At 39.0% G+C, this 15,464-nt stretch overlaps 2 protein-coding genes across 2 annotated transcripts; both read left to right on the top strand.

Annotated features, from left to right (window-relative positions):
• Positions 1–1,123: 1,123 nt before the first annotated feature.
• strip1 (striatin interacting protein 1) lies at positions 1,124–9,838 on the top strand. The gene is made up of 20 exons (XM_072452249.1): positions 1,124–1,271; positions 1,946–2,015; positions 2,089–2,163; positions 3,228–3,362; positions 3,450–3,570; positions 3,725–3,900; positions 3,980–4,107; positions 4,181–4,363; positions 6,398–6,618; positions 6,700–6,765; positions 6,853–6,916; positions 7,001–7,072; positions 7,157–7,231; positions 7,314–7,411; positions 7,541–7,667; positions 7,770–7,870; positions 8,927–8,993; positions 9,088–9,192; positions 9,282–9,486; positions 9,565–9,838. The coding sequence occupies exons 1-20, from the start codon at positions 1,161–1,163 to the stop codon at positions 9,810–9,812; spliced, it is 2,448 nt and encodes an 815-aa protein (XP_072308350.1). The 5' UTR covers positions 1,124–1,160; the 3' UTR covers positions 9,813–9,838.
• An 849-nt stretch (positions 9,839–10,687) lies between these two features.
• Positions 10,688–14,991, top strand: LOC140365691 (tripartite motif-containing protein 16-like). The gene is made up of 7 exons (XM_072452248.1): positions 10,688–10,964; positions 11,557–11,631; positions 11,701–11,916; positions 11,976–12,132; positions 12,211–12,294; positions 12,540–12,602; positions 12,672–14,991. Exons 1-7 carry the CDS (start codon positions 10,779–10,781, stop codon positions 13,274–13,276), a joined length of 1,386 nt encoding a protein of 461 aa, XP_072308349.1. The 5' UTR covers positions 10,688–10,778; the 3' UTR covers positions 13,277–14,991.
• Positions 14,992–15,464: the final 473 nt, after the last annotated feature.

Raw genomic sequence — 15,464 nt, 5'->3', positions numbered from 1 at the left:
CACAATATTTACATCCATCCATCTTCTACCGTTTTATCTGGGGCCGGGTCGCGGCGGCAGCAGTCTGAGCAGGGACTCCCAGACTTCCCACTCCCCAGACACTTCCTCTAACTCCTCCGGGGGGATCCCGAGGCGTTCCCAGGCCAGTCGAGAGACATAGTCCCTCCAGCGTGTCCTGGTCTTCCCCGGGACCTCTTCCCGGTGGGACATGCCCGAAACAGATGCCCGAGCCACCTCAGCTGGCTCCTCTCGACATGGAGGAGCAGCGGCTCTACTCCGAGCTCCCCCCGTGTGGCCGAGCTCCTCACCCTATCTCTAAGGGAGCGCCCACCCGGCGGAGGAAACTCATTTCGACTGCATGTATCCGCTTGTACCCAAAAGCTCATGTCATGACAATATTTACAGTTAAACAAATCTGTGACAGCTTTGAATTTCTGTCATGAGTTCCAATCAATTCTTAGCCCCCTTCACACATACTGGGCTTTTTCATGTGAGTGAAGCTAGAACTGAATTCCCTATATTTTTAATTTGTCAGATTTAAATTTCCCTGAATTTCCCTGGTAGATTGTCAATTCTAGGGAAGGACATGTGTGAACAAAGCCTGAAATATAGATAGAATGCAGGGACAATTTCCAGATTAAAGTGCATATGACGGGTTTGACTGCACATTTCATTATGACTTCATGAACATGATTATGTATAAGATTTGACTACACATTTTACCTACAGTTAATTGTACTTCCTAGTTGGACATGGGCAGCTAATATGACAACCATATTTTAAACAAGGATAAATATCCTTGTAAAGTTAGGATAAGGAAAATGTGCCCGTTGTGTGTAAATTGTCTGTATTTTCCATGGATGTATTTTCAACGACACATCGCATAGTGATGACACAAAGGGATTCCGTTTCATAACTCAGCTCTGCTTCCTGTAAGTTTTTTTACTTTCAAAATGTCTTCACAACCTTCAACTTCCCATTATGTAAAACTATCTAAATACTATCTAAAACAATCAAAAATAATAACTGAAACAGAACGTTGAAACACAAATACAGATTCAAATCAAAGAAAAAAGGAAAGGAAACAGACACAAAAATCAGAGCGCTTGACAACAGCTGATTCTCGCCGATTCTCGCGAGAAGACCTTGTCCTGAGGATTATGGACGTCGGGGGAAACGGCGGAGGAGCGGCGGCTGTAAACAAACAGAGAGCAATGATTCCCAATAAAAGCAGAGGAGAATTCACTCGCAATCTAAGAAAAGACTCGGAGGTAATAAACGCATCCACTGGGCTCCTTTTGTGATGTTACGCAAAGAGCTAGCAGTGATATTAGCTACAGTCGGAGCTTTGGCTAGTGCTAGCACAACTTCATTTTCATTCTTATGTTTACAACGTGTTTTGATGGCCTTTATTGTCTTGTAGTTTTAAGTCAGCTGCTGTATTATGAAACGATCTAATAGTGTGTGCTTTTAATGATTGAAACCTTAACTACTGAGATGAAGTTAAGTTGTTTAGCTTGATTCTAACTAAGGAAGCTAACATCGGCCTGGTACGAATCTGACGACCTGTTGAAAAGTGGATAAAAATATTGTTTTGATTAACAAATACCTCTTTGTTTGGGTATTCTACTTGTGTGCCTTTTCATCTACCATTGTTACACTTTTAAAACGTGGCTGTTGTATGTTCCTCTGTTGGTTTTCCTGCACAGCCATTTAGGGCCCTCATCTCACTCAAATAGAGAATGGGATTTACAGGCTTAATATTACTTTATTTTTTTTAACTCTCGCACTCTCGCTAAGAAATCAATACTTTTGGATGTTCTTGATTTCAGGGTTGTAATATCTTACTCTATTTGATCACTCAAAATCTTGCCCTTCATTTTGTACGATTTAAGCATCATACCATTCCTGTCTATATGTAAATGACACAGGGTTTTTTTCACAGGGTTTCTCTGAATCCCCGGACTTTGAGTTTGACTACTCCGACACAGACAAGTGGGCAGCGGAGCTATCAGGTGTGCTTGCCTTTAAATACAGTCTTTATTCTGTTTCGTTTTCATATCTGAACTCACTTGTGGTTTTTCACAGAGCTCTACAGTTACACTGAAGGCCCAGAGTTTTCATTGAACCGAAAGTGTTTTGAAGAAGAATTCAGAGAACATGGTAAGAAATGCACATGTTTATTTTAAACCAATCACAAAGCCCAGTGATACACCAGTTAATTCCAGTGGTCTTCTGTTGGTCTACTGCTTGTTTAATTTAGAGTTATTTATCTCCAACACATGCTCCAACAGCTAAATGTAGTCTTGGTTTAAATCTAATTTAGTCAGTGTAGTCATATTTTTGACCTGATTCAGCACTAATATAAAACCTGAAATAGTCCTGGTTTGACCGGTTTCAAATCTGGTGGTACTCTGAAAGCCATATTCTCCTGAAGACCTTCTACGACTCTGTGGTGGCATCAGCTCCTGTATGGTGTGGCCTGCTGGAGCAGCAGCATCACAGAGAGGGAGAGGAAGAGGCTGGACAGAGTCATCAAGAAGTCCAGCTCCGTCCTGGGCTGTGCTCTGGACTCGGTGCAGGAGGTGGGGGACAGGAGGGTCCTGGCTAGATTCACATCTATGCTGGACCATGAGTGTCACCCCCTGCAGGACACTCTCTCCGCTCTGGAGAGCAGCTTCAGTGAGAGACTGATCCACCCTCGATGTGTGAAGGAAAGGTTCCGTAGGTCTTTCCTTCCTGCTGCTGTCAGACTTTATAACAAAAACTGTTAGTACTGAACACTCGCAATACTGACCTAACCTAATACTGATGTGCAATTCTGTCATATGTGCAATTGCTGTTGGAATTCATGTGCAATTACTGTGAAATTCATGTGCAATCTATGTGCTGTCGTGACACATATTCATGTGCAATTACTGTCGGGATCACATGCAATGGTATTTATTTATTTATTTATTTATTTGTCTATGGGAGTTTTTATTTATTTATAGGAGATCTTCTTCTACTGAAAGTGTTTTTCAGACTTCCTATAAGTGATCTGTTCTTCTGTATCTACCTCTGTATCTACCTGCGTTGCACCAATGAAATTTCCCCATGTGGGACAATAAAGGAATATCTTATCTTATCTTATCTTAGATGATACAAGGAGCGGACATTTTTAGAGTCACTGACATGGCCTATATCATCAAGTCTCACTAGTTAGCTTTTTGTATTCTTTCACCCAGTGTCTGAAAATAAGTGGACTGAGCTGGATGCTGCACAGCACAGAGCTCATGCTATGCGATTACTGGATGGTCTGGAGGTAATCGCTCGAGAGAAGAGGCTCAAAGTTGCCCGAGCTATTCTTTATATGGCTCAAGGTGTGTTCATTACACTTTCATATATTGATATTTACAAAATATATGATTTAATTTGAACTATTTTGTTTCGAATCTGTGTTTCTTTAGGAACCTTTGGAGAGTGCACCTGTGAAGTGGAGGTGCAACACTGGATGAGATATAACATCTTTCTATTGTTGGATGTTGGAACCTTTTCTGCCCTGGTTGAACTGCTCAATATGGAAATAGAGTAGGTTTTTATATACAGTTGTAATCTATGACTCTTGTGCATCATTAGTTCAAATTTTGAACATTGATCTACATGTCATAATAAAGTGCAGCACTGACCAAGTTGATTTTGCATAATATGTCTACATGCTTCAATTATAATTCTATTTGTGCAGTAATAGTGCAGCTTGTTCTAGTGCTGTGAGGAAGCCTGCGATCTCCTTGGCAGACAGCACTGATCTGAGGGTGCTGTTGAACATCATGTACTTAATGGTGGAGACAATTCAACAGGACGATCCAGCTGATAAACCTGAATGGAGAGTTATCAGAGAAACCTTTAGATCAGAATTGGGTAAATATTACTTGGAATTTTTTTTACACACTTGTAAAGTTTCTTTCAGACATTCGTTCACATAACTAATGTCTTTTAGGATCTCCTCTTTTCAACAATGAGCCAATTTCAGTGACGCTTTTTGGCATGGTCACCAAGTTTTGCAGTGGACATGCCCCTCACTTTCCAATGAAAAAAGTGTTGTTGCTGTTGTGGAAAAGCATACTGGTGAGTTGTACATTTGTTATTTATTCTCAGCTTTAACAGACGTAAATTATATCAACATCTGCCTTATTTTTAGTTCACTCTGGGAGGTTTTGAGCAGCTCCAAAGCTTGAAGGTCGAGAGGCGGCAGCAGTCGGGCCTCCCTCCTCTTCCTGAAGACAGTATTCGGGTGGTCCGCAGCATGAGGGCAGCGTCTCCCCCGGCCTCTGCGTCTGACCTCATTGAACAGCAGCAGAAACGGGCGCGACGGGAGCACAAAGTAAGTACATTAAAAAGCATGTTTTCAAAACGTTACATAAAGTATAACATAACTACATGAACTTAATTATAAGATAAACAATATCAGGGTATGGGGCCTTTTATAAGTAGGGGTGTCCCGATCCGATCACGTGATCGGAAATTGGGCCCGATCACGTGGTTTCAGACTTGATCAAAATCGGATGTTGCATCCCAATCAGTGATCAGATATAAATTTGACTCTTATTAGTTTGAGCAGCGCTATACATTTTAAGCTTATTAGTCTCTCACCTCCGTATAACACATGAATGGATCACAACATTTTACTGCCGTAAAGGAGCTGGGTTTCGATTCAAATTTCAAGATTCGATTCCGATTTTTACGTTTCAAAATCGATCTTTTTCCGATTTCTCAGATCCCATCCGATTCGCTCCGATTTCGATCTGATTTCCGCTCCGATTTTGATTCGATCCGGGGGTTAATGTTACTAAAAATGAAAAATGTATTTGAACCGTTTCCTTCACTTCATGACTGTAGAGAAGCAACATATTAAAACTAGTATTATATCAATATTAAACAGCAAATATTAAAGTATTGGTAGTTACTGATGGCTGGAAGACTGATGAAAAGGTTAAGGGTCAATCTACCTTAGAAAGGTAAGAAAGAAAGATAATCCAGGAGTCCTGAATTATCTTTCTTGAAGGTAGATTGAAGTTCACTGAGGGAAATGTAGAAAAGAATTTTAATTAAAAAAAAAAAAAATCGATCTTTGGACGTACGAATCGATAATCGGAAAATCGATTATTTTAACCCAGCTCTACGTAAAGCCCACACTTTACGGCAGTAAACTCTAGTTTTGTTTTACGCCGTGCAACCCTGCATGTCCAGGGAATTTCACGGATCCCACACAGGAGAGCGCATCAAACAGATTAAGAAAAATGAAGAAAAAATGCTCAACTGGGGCATCGACAAGCAACGGGTCGTAATTTTGCGCAACAACACTGCTAATATGAAGAAAGCTATGGGGGTGCGGAGTGTGGAGTGCTCGCGCGTTCTTGCCAACTCTGCGTACATGAGGACTTGCTTTCCCAACATGGCATGATAGACACTACGGCTACTGCGAGGAAGAATACTCGGCTGTGGCTTACTCTCGACGGATTCAGGCGGATTCAGACGGATTTCATCAAGAAAAATATACATTTTATTATTTAAGCCAGAAGAGAATTAAGAGTGCAATTCTGAAAAGCACATTACTGGCCTTACTTTATAACACTGTTGCACTTCATTTAATACACACTTTGCTTATTTGTTTACATGCCTACTGGGTATTTTAAGTTGAGCCGCTATTTTTATTTAATTCAAATTTTGCACTATCATTTTTTATTCAAGCTACCTCAAAGAAAGGTGCACTGTTTAAGTGTTAAAAAAATAGAATAAAAACTGGGGACAACCTGTTTATGTTGCATTTGTGCATTTTTTAATGTGTTACAAAAGTATCGTATCGGGACTCGGTATCGGCACATACTCAAAATCAGATGACTCGGAATCGGATCGGGGCCAAAAAAACCTAATCGGGACATCCCTATTTAAAAGCATTAACGTATTACGCGTGATAGTGCCAAATATAAGGCATTGAAAGCAATAAATCCTACAATGAACTAATACATTAATTAATTAAAATCTAAACTATAATGGTCTTAGATTTTCTTGGTTCATGTTTTTGCCATATGACATGAATATGTTTTTCATATTTTACGTTTTATAAATGTTTCTACTCACTCAAGTTAGATTATAATATTGTATTAGAATATTTAGAAAATTAGAAAAAAGAACAAAAGTCACATTCTTATTTTATCAGTAGTAAGTAAAAAGTAGAAAATAGTCAAAGCTAGTTCTTTTGCTTGGTATTTGAATTGTAGCAGCATCTAAAAAGTAAGGCTAAAAGGTCTTAGATTTCACTCGACCAAACTTGGATCTACCCTGAATATACTGTGTTGTTGTGGCAATATCTGTGCTATAAATTGCCTTATTGTTCATCTTATCTCTTGTTTTCCAGGCCCTAATCAAACAGGACAATCTGGATGCATTCAATGAGAAGGACCCTTATAAAGCGGACGACGCTCGTGAGGATGAGGAGGACAACGATGACAATGATAACTCTATCGAGACAGAAACGTTTCCAATAGAGCGAGACGAAGTGATGCCTCCACCTATCCCTCACCCTCCATCAGAGCGAGTGTCTTTCCCAAAAGGCCTGCCCTGGGCTCCCAAAGTCAGGTACTGATAATAAAACTGAACTTTTGCTAGTTTCTGTTTACAATAATTGAATTTAAAAGGGCATGTTTTCTACTTCGGCAGGGAAAAAGACATTGAAAATTTCCTGGAATCAAGTAGAAGTAAATTCATTGGTTATACTCTTGGAAAGTAAGTTATATTGAAAGAATATAAGCAGAATTCTGTCCACTTGATGAGATTGATAAAATAATAATTTTTAAAAATGTGTTTGTTCAGTGACACTGACACAGTTGTTGGATTGCCGCGGCCAATTCATGAAAGCATTAGGACTCTAAAGCAGGTAATGTATTGCATTATTGTATCTCTACTATTGAGACATTTATATTAAACAAGTTAATTTATAATTTACATCTTTTATTTCCAGCACAAGTATGTATCTATTGCTGAAATCCAGACTATAAAGGAGGAAGAATTTCAGAAAACGCCTCTCTCTGGTGTAAGTAGAATTTTATGTCCTTCAAACTGCATAAATTATTATTATCTTCTGTGATATATTTTTTATGTACCATTATTATTGTAGGGCGAAGAGGAGATAGAAATGTGTGCAACCGAATTGCTGTATCAGGGTATTCTGCCCAGTCTGCCTCAGTATATGGTTTGTGTTTTCCTTCTATAATAAATGTAATACATTATTGTTGCTTACTGTCTAATAATAATCTGATGTTTGTGAATCCCAGATTGCTTTGCTGAAGATTTTGCTCGCTGCGGCTCCTACGTCAAAAGCAAAGACTGACTCGATAAACATCCTGGCTGACGTGTTGCCAGAGGAAATGCCGTAAGTTTGGACTTCAGATGAGAAAAAAAATGGCTTACTAAATATGTATACGCCTTGATAGTGTATATTATGTGTATATTTTTTTCTAACATTTATGCTTAAAAATGGCTCTCTCCCTGACAAAAACAGAACCACAGTGTTGCAGAGTATGAAGTTGGGCGTGGACGTTAACCGACACAAAGAAATTATTGTGAAAGCAATTTCTGCCATTCTTTTACTACTCCTCAAACACTTCAAACTCAACCACATTTATCAGGTATGGACTCGTTTGATGAGTTTATTATAAGTAATAAATGTGTATTACAGTGAGATTTTCTTGTATTGTGCTAAAATGTTTTTTGTTTTGTTTTTCTGGCAGTTTGAGTACATGGCTCAGCACCTTGTATTTGCCAACTGCATTCCACTTATTTTGAAGTTTTTCAACCAGAACATCATGTCATACATCACAGCCAAGAACAGGTAGAAAAAACATCTTTTGTTTCCGTAATACACTGAGGGAAAGCTCTCATTTTCAAGTGTGCAAAAATAAAAACAAGAAATTAAACAAAAACATATACCATTTTAACAACATTTTTCTTAAGCATAAAAGCTGAGGGAAGTCCTTGGCTAACCCAAGGAACTGACAATCTGATGTACATAGTTCATGTACATAGTTAGTAACGATAGTTCATGCAAATAACATTTAGGAGCAAGGATAAATGTAATAATGTCGCCCACATACAGTATGGCCTTATTAATAAACATTAGGCAATGTTGCTCTCTGCAAACCAAACTAAAGGGCCTCGCTTTTGATACAAGATTCAATGGTGTGTGAGATACCTGTCACCACTTATAAAGCTCAAGGCGCTGTGATAATGCCCCTCAGCTTCTTGGCAAGGTATTCCACATGGATATTAAGAGTCTAGTGTCAAGCCAAATACCCAGACACTTGTAGAAGCTGATCATTTAAATAAAATTTATTTCAAGCGTATGAATAACTAGCGGGACTGTAAATTTACGCAACCTTGAACAACATCCACTTAGTTTTAGTGCAAATTTAAAACACTTTTTTGGCATATTGTTTATATAGTATGACGTAAAAAGACAAGGTCTGAAAATGTACCCCTGTGGAACAACCTTAGTAATATCAAGCACTTCTGATCCTACACTATTCAAAACAACTTCCTATTTTAAATAATTTGTCAACCAGCTGACATAAGATCAAGATCTCTAGAAGACCGTTCTAGTGATACTCCAGGGTCCACCGTGTCAAACGCCTCAATAAATCTGCACACAATGCTCTCTGCAATGAAAGTTATTTGAAATGTCATTTATAACAGTTGTTGACTGTTATAAATGTGTGAAACTGTGACTGTTTTATGACATGACCAAAATCCAGCTAGTTGTGGCTGAAGATGTTATGCCTAGTGACAAACATTTGTAGTTGTTTACTCACTTGCTCATCCAGAACAGTAATAGTTATTCATATGCATGTTTATGACTGCACAAGACTCTGACTATTGTGCTTATTTTCAGCATATCAGTTCTTGACTTTCCGTACTGTGTGGTGCATGAGCTCCCAGAGTTAACCGCTGAAAGTTTGGTATGTTCTTTTAAATCAATATACTAAAATGTATTTTTTCAACAGTAATAATACATAAGTAAAAATATTTGCTACATGTATTTGCTTTTTACAGGAAGCTGGAGACAACAATCAGTTTTGTTGGAGGAATTTGTTCTCCTGCATCAATCTCTTAAGGATATTGAATAAACTGACCAAATGGAAGCACTCCAGAACAATGGTAACAATGTTTTAAAATGTGTAATGTTTTTTAAATCTAAAATAACCTTTTAACCCTATATGTGCTTTTTAAAATTATTTATTTCCCAGATGCTGGTTGTGTTCAAGTCCGCTCCCATCCTGAAGAGGGCGCTGAAGGTTAAGCAGGCCATGATGCAGCTATATGTTCTGAAGCTGCTTAAAGTGCAAACTAAATATCTGGGGCGCCAGTGGAGAAAGAGCAACATGAAGACAATGTCTGCCATTTACCAGAAAGTCCGTCATCGCCTGAACGATGACTGGGCCTATGGAAATGGTGAGAGAAATACCATAAATATAGTTTTCATAAATGTGTCAAAAACATTAAGCGCTACTTTATGTCTTTTTGTTTCAGATCTGGATGCTCGGCCTTGGGACTTCCAGGCTGAAGAGTGTGCGCTGAGGGCCAACATCGAGCGATTCAACAGTCGGCGCTACGATAAGAGCCACATTAACCCAGACTTTCTGCCTGTTGACAACTGTCTGCAGAGCGTCCTGGGGCAGCGTGTTGACCTGCCTGAGGACTTTCAAATGAACTACGACCTTTGGCTCGAACGAGAGGTTTTCTCTAAACCCATTTCATGGGAGGAACTGCTTCAGTGACAATTGTCTTTTCTTTCAGACAAACAGACTTCAAGGATGTCGCCTCAAATGATTTAAATGCTGCCTTCAATGTTTTGTGGTACAGTGTGTTGTACATTCAACTTTACAGTTTGTGTAAAGTTATTTTGTTCAGAAACCATTAACAGCAAGGCTTCTATCTTTAGGCGGTTATCAGCATAAATGTTTTCTCTTACGGTTTATCAGGAATACATTTGTATGTGTAGTCTACAACTCAGAAATTTACCTTTTTTAAATATTGTCTACATAATGTTTTTTGGGACCACAAGGGAGCTTGAACTTGACCAATAACCTTAAACCTACAGACTTGAACGCAACTCTTAAGTATCTTCATTTTTACATCCAGACACTAAAGTAAGGGGGTTTAATAAACATTTCTATCATTATTGCACAGAAAGTATACATTTGAGAACTGCAAGTTGCACAACTTATTTATCAAGGCTTCATCATGGCTGTTTTACCGTAAATACTTTAATAAAACTGAAAATTGGGATCCTGCTTGTACATTTGACATGTTTTTATTCTTACTTCGCTCGGCTAAAAGTTTTAACACACGACAGTGTTTCTGCAGCGTGCTGGTGTTGCTGGGGATTCATCAGGAGTAAAGTAGATTCAGCTGTGAGTAACGCTGAATGAGTAACACGCTTGTGCTTCTCAGATATTTTATGTTCTAAAATCTTGGTCAGAGAAGAACTGGTTAGACTTGAACGTCTCCCCCTGGTTTTACTAAAATATAATCAGTTCCAGTTCACTTCTGCATTTGTGAGCTACAGTGCAAATGGAGCATTCATGTTTAAACGATGGGACACACCTACTTGTTTTCCGTTATGCAAGTCAGCTGAAGACACGCCCTTTCCTTTGTTGTATTGGAGAAGAAGTGAAACTAAACTAAAAGCGCGCCTTGTTGCCTCTCACTTTTGTGTTGTAAAAGGACTTTTGATTGGAAGCATGGAGAAGAGCCAGACACACAAGAGAGAGCTTGGACAGGTTGGATCTCCTCGGTGCTCCAGACACGACTCTCCCCTGAACACTTTTTGCTGCACAGATGAGAAGGTCATCTGTGCTGTATGTGCCTCCACTGAGCACATTGGACACACCTTTGGCCCGGTGAGAGAGGAGCGCAGGATGAAACAGGTGTGCCAAACTCTTTATGACTGTATTAGATTATTTTATTATCTCATGATAAAGGCAGCTCTTTAGAAAAGAAACTTGTACAAAGAATAAAATCCCAGGAGTCGTGTCTGATTACAAACAAAATGGGTTATTGGACGTTAAAGACAGTGGTCCAAGATATGCAGGGGGACTAAAGGTCATGCTCTGATGGGCCATGTTTGCAGCCTGAGGAAGTACAATTTTGATATTTGATATTTGTTAGATCTTGTTTCATGCACATTCCCTCTGTGGTGTGGGAGATAGTTGGGATATTGATTCAAATGAGTCCATCCGGCTTCTCTACTCTGCATAGAGGCATGTGTTGGCAGATGCTGCCATTGATGACAAGGACACATTAGAGCAGTCATTCCTAATCTTGGGATCGGGACCTGAAAGATTTTCAGGGGTTCTCCAGGGATTCTTGAAAAAGAGGTCCGGACTAGATTGTGTGGATTTTCTTTTTAACATTTAAGTTATTCAGAAAATAATTATATTTTGGTGCTTTTATTTACACATTGTAGCCCAAGGGTGGTTCACACAAACAATGGCAAATGTTTCTGCTTTTTTTCTCAAGGATGAATTGAAGAGGCTAAAGAAGAGATGCCAGGAGCTACTGCAGCGTCAGGACTGTACAAATGCCCTGGTCCGGGTGAGCTCCTCAGACACTGCCCATTGTAAATGGGACACTGAGGTGATTGTAGTTTTACTTAAACTTTAGGAGAAGGCAAGAGAAACAGAGGATTTTTGTGAAGCTGTGCTGACGAAGGTCATTGACCAGCTTCAGACCTGCTACATGTCACTTCGAGGGCATATTCAAGCCCTAGAGCGGGGAGCTCTTAGTGCAGTGCAGGCACAGGGGACGGCTGAGGTGAAGAGGAGGTGCTCACAGATCGACCGCCTGGCCCACATTGACAGTGATGTTCACTTCCTCATGGTACGTAACTGAAACACAGCTCATTTCCAGTGACCAATAACTTCAGTCGCCTTTCACAGCACTGGCCCTCTGTGCATCAGCACTGTAAGGAAGACCTCACAGAGTTCACAGACCATCTTCAACTGCCCTTTGTATCGCTACAAAACTCTGTTGATTCGTTTGGGAATCATCTGGAAGAGTTCTGCCTCACAAGATTTACTGCAATAACAAAGAATGGTGTGGTACTTCTGTAACTCTTTAATTTTCACATGAAACATGTTGATAAAATTATCACATTTGCGCATTTCAATGTAGCCCCGGGAGTCAATCCTCTGGTATTGGGGACAGATGCTGATGATGATGATGATGATGATAAGCAAACGGACACAGACTCTCATGGTTTTTACTTTAACACAGTATTTAAGATTATGTATGATACATTGTGTAACCAATTATTCAAACTTCTTAGATCTTACGCAGTCAGATGAAATAGCAGTGGATCTCATGCAGCCACTTGATGACTCTTCTGGTTTGTAACTTTGTTAGTGCTCATCAGTGTCAGAGTATATTGTATCTTGCTGTTGCTTTCAACCAGGGTTATTATTTTAAGCAGAATATTATATTGGATATTGACTTTCTTGTAGATGTTGATGACGTTACCAGGACCGTGTCTCTTAACCTCAAAACAAGGGCAGACTTTTTACAATGTAAGTGAAGAAGTAAAGGCAGTATAATCCATCAAAACTCGTGTTTACCTCCATACTTGGCTTTTTCAGATGCGTGCGATCTCACATTGGACCCCAGTACAGCTCACAAGGACCTGCTCCTGTCCAGAAACCTCAAAGAGGTGAAGTTGTCTCCTAAATCTGCACGGGGCCCTGCTGTGCGTTGCCCTGAACGCTTCCTCACCAGGAAACAGATCCTGTGCAGAGAGGGCCTGCAGGCCGACCGCTGCTACTATGAAGTGGAAGTTACTGGGGGCCAAGCTGAGATTGCTCTGGCCTATAAGACCATAGACCGAAAGAGCCTTATACAGTCTGCGTTTGGTGGGAACGAAAAGTCCTGGAGCCTGGACCGTACCTCTAAATGTTACTCTGTGAGTCACAAAGGGGAGAGTGTAGAGCTCACCTCTGTCCCGGAACACAAGCGCATTGGGGTTTATCTGAAGTTCAGAGAGGGGACAGTGTCCTTCTATGAGGTTTCTGACACCATGAAGTTTCTCTACACAAAGGAGGATGACTTTAGGGAACCACTGTATCCAGGATTTTGGGTTGGAGAAAACTGTTGTATAAAGATCTGTGACCTTACGAATTACTCCGGTGAAGACGAGAGGGACCAGCTCTTTGGCCAAAGACTTTTACAGTGGACAAATCAAATGTAAGTTTACATTATTTATTTATATTGATACATTACCGAACAAACTGTTACAAATTTGTCATTTATAAAAGCAGTTTGTCCCAAACAAATTTACTACTGAGGATTTATTTACAAATGATGCATAAATTGAACTTGATGCTGGATAAACCACAAAATGCTCTGTGAGGCCCCTCACCGCCAGCTCATATGACTCAACTATCTATACACAAGGATCCTTATCAGTATAAATTACACTGCTTGGCCACAAAAAGTCCCACATAAGCAATGTCCAAATATGTATTGCCATCCAGGGTGTTTCACCAGTTGATCTTGTCTTGATGATGTGAGAGAGTGACGACTGCACAAAGTCTTCTCCAGCTCAAACACTCTCACTGAGGTTCAGATCTGTAGTACATTAGTTTCTGTTTCTCCTTAGATGTTTTCTCTGCTTGATGCCAACTAAAACTGACATTTTCCATGACCACGGGATTTGTCTTTCCACATGGTTGTTTCACTTCATTACATGTGTTTTAAATGCTGTGTTGCAGCTGAAAGATCACCTGCAGCAGTTCTCCAGCAGGAGGCTTCTACCTACTGTATTTGCTAAATTGAAACTAAATGGCAACTTTTTTAATTTTTTGGCCAGGCAATGTATGTTGATCCCATAGTTTTCATCCATGTCGGTAACAGTTTATCAGATCATAAACAATATCTGATATGATCTCACATTCATTTAAACTGCATGACTTGATATACAGGCCTTGACAGTGACGATATTACTTTGTGTTCCGTTCACAATGATAATAACTGAGTGCATATGTACTGTACTTAAATTAACAAATTAACCTTTACACAGTGTAGTATTTACATTTCTTACACAATTTACTTTCTTTCATTATAAACAAGCTCAAGCTACATGGCTTTACATATGAAAAAAAATAAACTTTGAATTTGTTTTGCAAAATATTTAAATCAAGATTGAGTTCACATTTTAAATTGCATAATTTGAGGAAAAATAAGCTGCTAAACTAATTTAATATTTGCATTAATTGCGTGCAAATCATCTGCCCATGGAGTAGAGGACTAATTTAATGATAAAATTTGAATATTCAATGTATGTGTTCTCCTGGCAAAATATGTTTCAACGCTTAAGTTGTCAGTAATACATTGTGGCACACAGAGGTACAATATTTCAAAAAGTCTGCCCAAAAATATTGTCCTGAGGGGGCATTAAAGAACGCAGCAGCTCTGTGTATAAACGTGAAGGAGAAAAATATTCTTTCTGTCCTTGAAAGACTTTACAGCTGAATTAAAATAAAAAATAGACATGACAAGGTTCAGCAAAAGGACACATCAGACGTGTACACATATATACACTAGGTCTGTACAGTATAACATGTACATGTCCCAAAGTACAGATTCATATGTTACACAGACCAATAAAAGAATATAGCCTTCAAATGTGGAGATAAAAAAATATTACTGCACTTGAATTGTTGTTCAAAACTAGAGATGTAACAATTACAAGGTCACAAGGTACGATATTACAGGAACAAAACTCTCATACCATTTTTATCTCAATATTTTGAAAGGGTAAATTGTAGAACTTTTTAAATGTCATTTTTCCTCCAAATAATTGAAGTTATTATTTCTCATTTGCTGTGCTGACAGAACATGATCCTATGGCTTCTATGTTGTTTCTTTTGATATGGGACTTTTGGACTGTACAATTGTACAAACGTGTGCTATGATATATTGTTTTATACTTTCATATTTATTGATTTATTGGTTCATGTTTTGTATTTTTATTTGTGCTTCTCTGCTCCAAAAATGATGTGTGGACTGACGTCAGAGTTTGCACAGTAACATCTTGTACTTTTTGTAATTTTAGAATTGCTTAAAACTGCATTAAGCAAACAAGTAAACTTTTTTTTTTGCTTTTGTATGTGTAAAATGATGATGCTTGCATATCACGCATATCTTTCTAAGGCAAGATTAATAACTTTCTTTCTTTTCAACATTTCTTCTTAGTGAGTACTGCATTCGTGCTGAACGTCATTGCGTCTGCGCAGATTTGAATTTATACAAATTATGTTATCGTGAATACAAATAAGTTGCAAACTTAACATTTCAGTTGTCTGTGCTTTGCAAACACAAATGTTGTGAACCCTAAGTTGCCACACTCACCCAATTCAACTTAAAAACAAACCCCT

The sequence above is a fragment of the Eucyclogobius newberryi genome, unplaced genomic scaffold (genome assembly GCF_026437365.1).
Source record: "Eucyclogobius newberryi isolate DKJ021-1_F unplaced genomic scaffold, fEucNew1.0.hap1 SCAF_19, whole genome shotgun sequence".
In the NCBI taxonomy this organism is placed as follows: Eukaryota; Metazoa; Chordata; class Actinopteri; order Gobiiformes; family Gobiidae; genus Eucyclogobius; species Eucyclogobius newberryi.
Note: the sequence above shows the minus strand (reverse complement) of the source record. Positions and strands in the feature narration are given on the sequence as shown.

Excerpts from the sequence above, each read along its gene's own strand:
- strip1 (XM_072452249.1), top strand. The coding sequence starts at position 1,161 with ATGGACGTCGGGGGAAACGGCGGAGGAGCGGCGGCTGTAAACAAACAG. Across the intron at positions 1,272-1,945 it reads ATCTAAGAAAAGACTCGGAG|GGTTTCTCTGAATCCCCGGA; the intron begins GTAATAAACGCA and ends TTTTTTTCACAG. Across the intron at positions 3,901-3,979 it reads AACCTTTAGATCAGAATTGG|GATCTCCTCTTTTCAACAAT; the intron begins GTAAATATTACT and ends AATGTCTTTTAG.
- LOC140365691 (XM_072452248.1), top strand. The coding sequence starts at position 10,779 with ATGGAGAAGAGCCAGACACACAAGAGAGAGCTTGGACAGGTTGGATCT. Across the intron at positions 11,632-11,700 it reads GTACAAATGCCCTGGTCCGG|GAGAAGGCAAGAGAAACAGA; the intron begins GTGAGCTCCTCA and ends CTTAAACTTTAG. Across the intron at positions 11,917-11,975 it reads GTGATGTTCACTTCCTCATG|CACTGGCCCTCTGTGCATCA; the intron begins GTACGTAACTGA and ends CGCCTTTCACAG.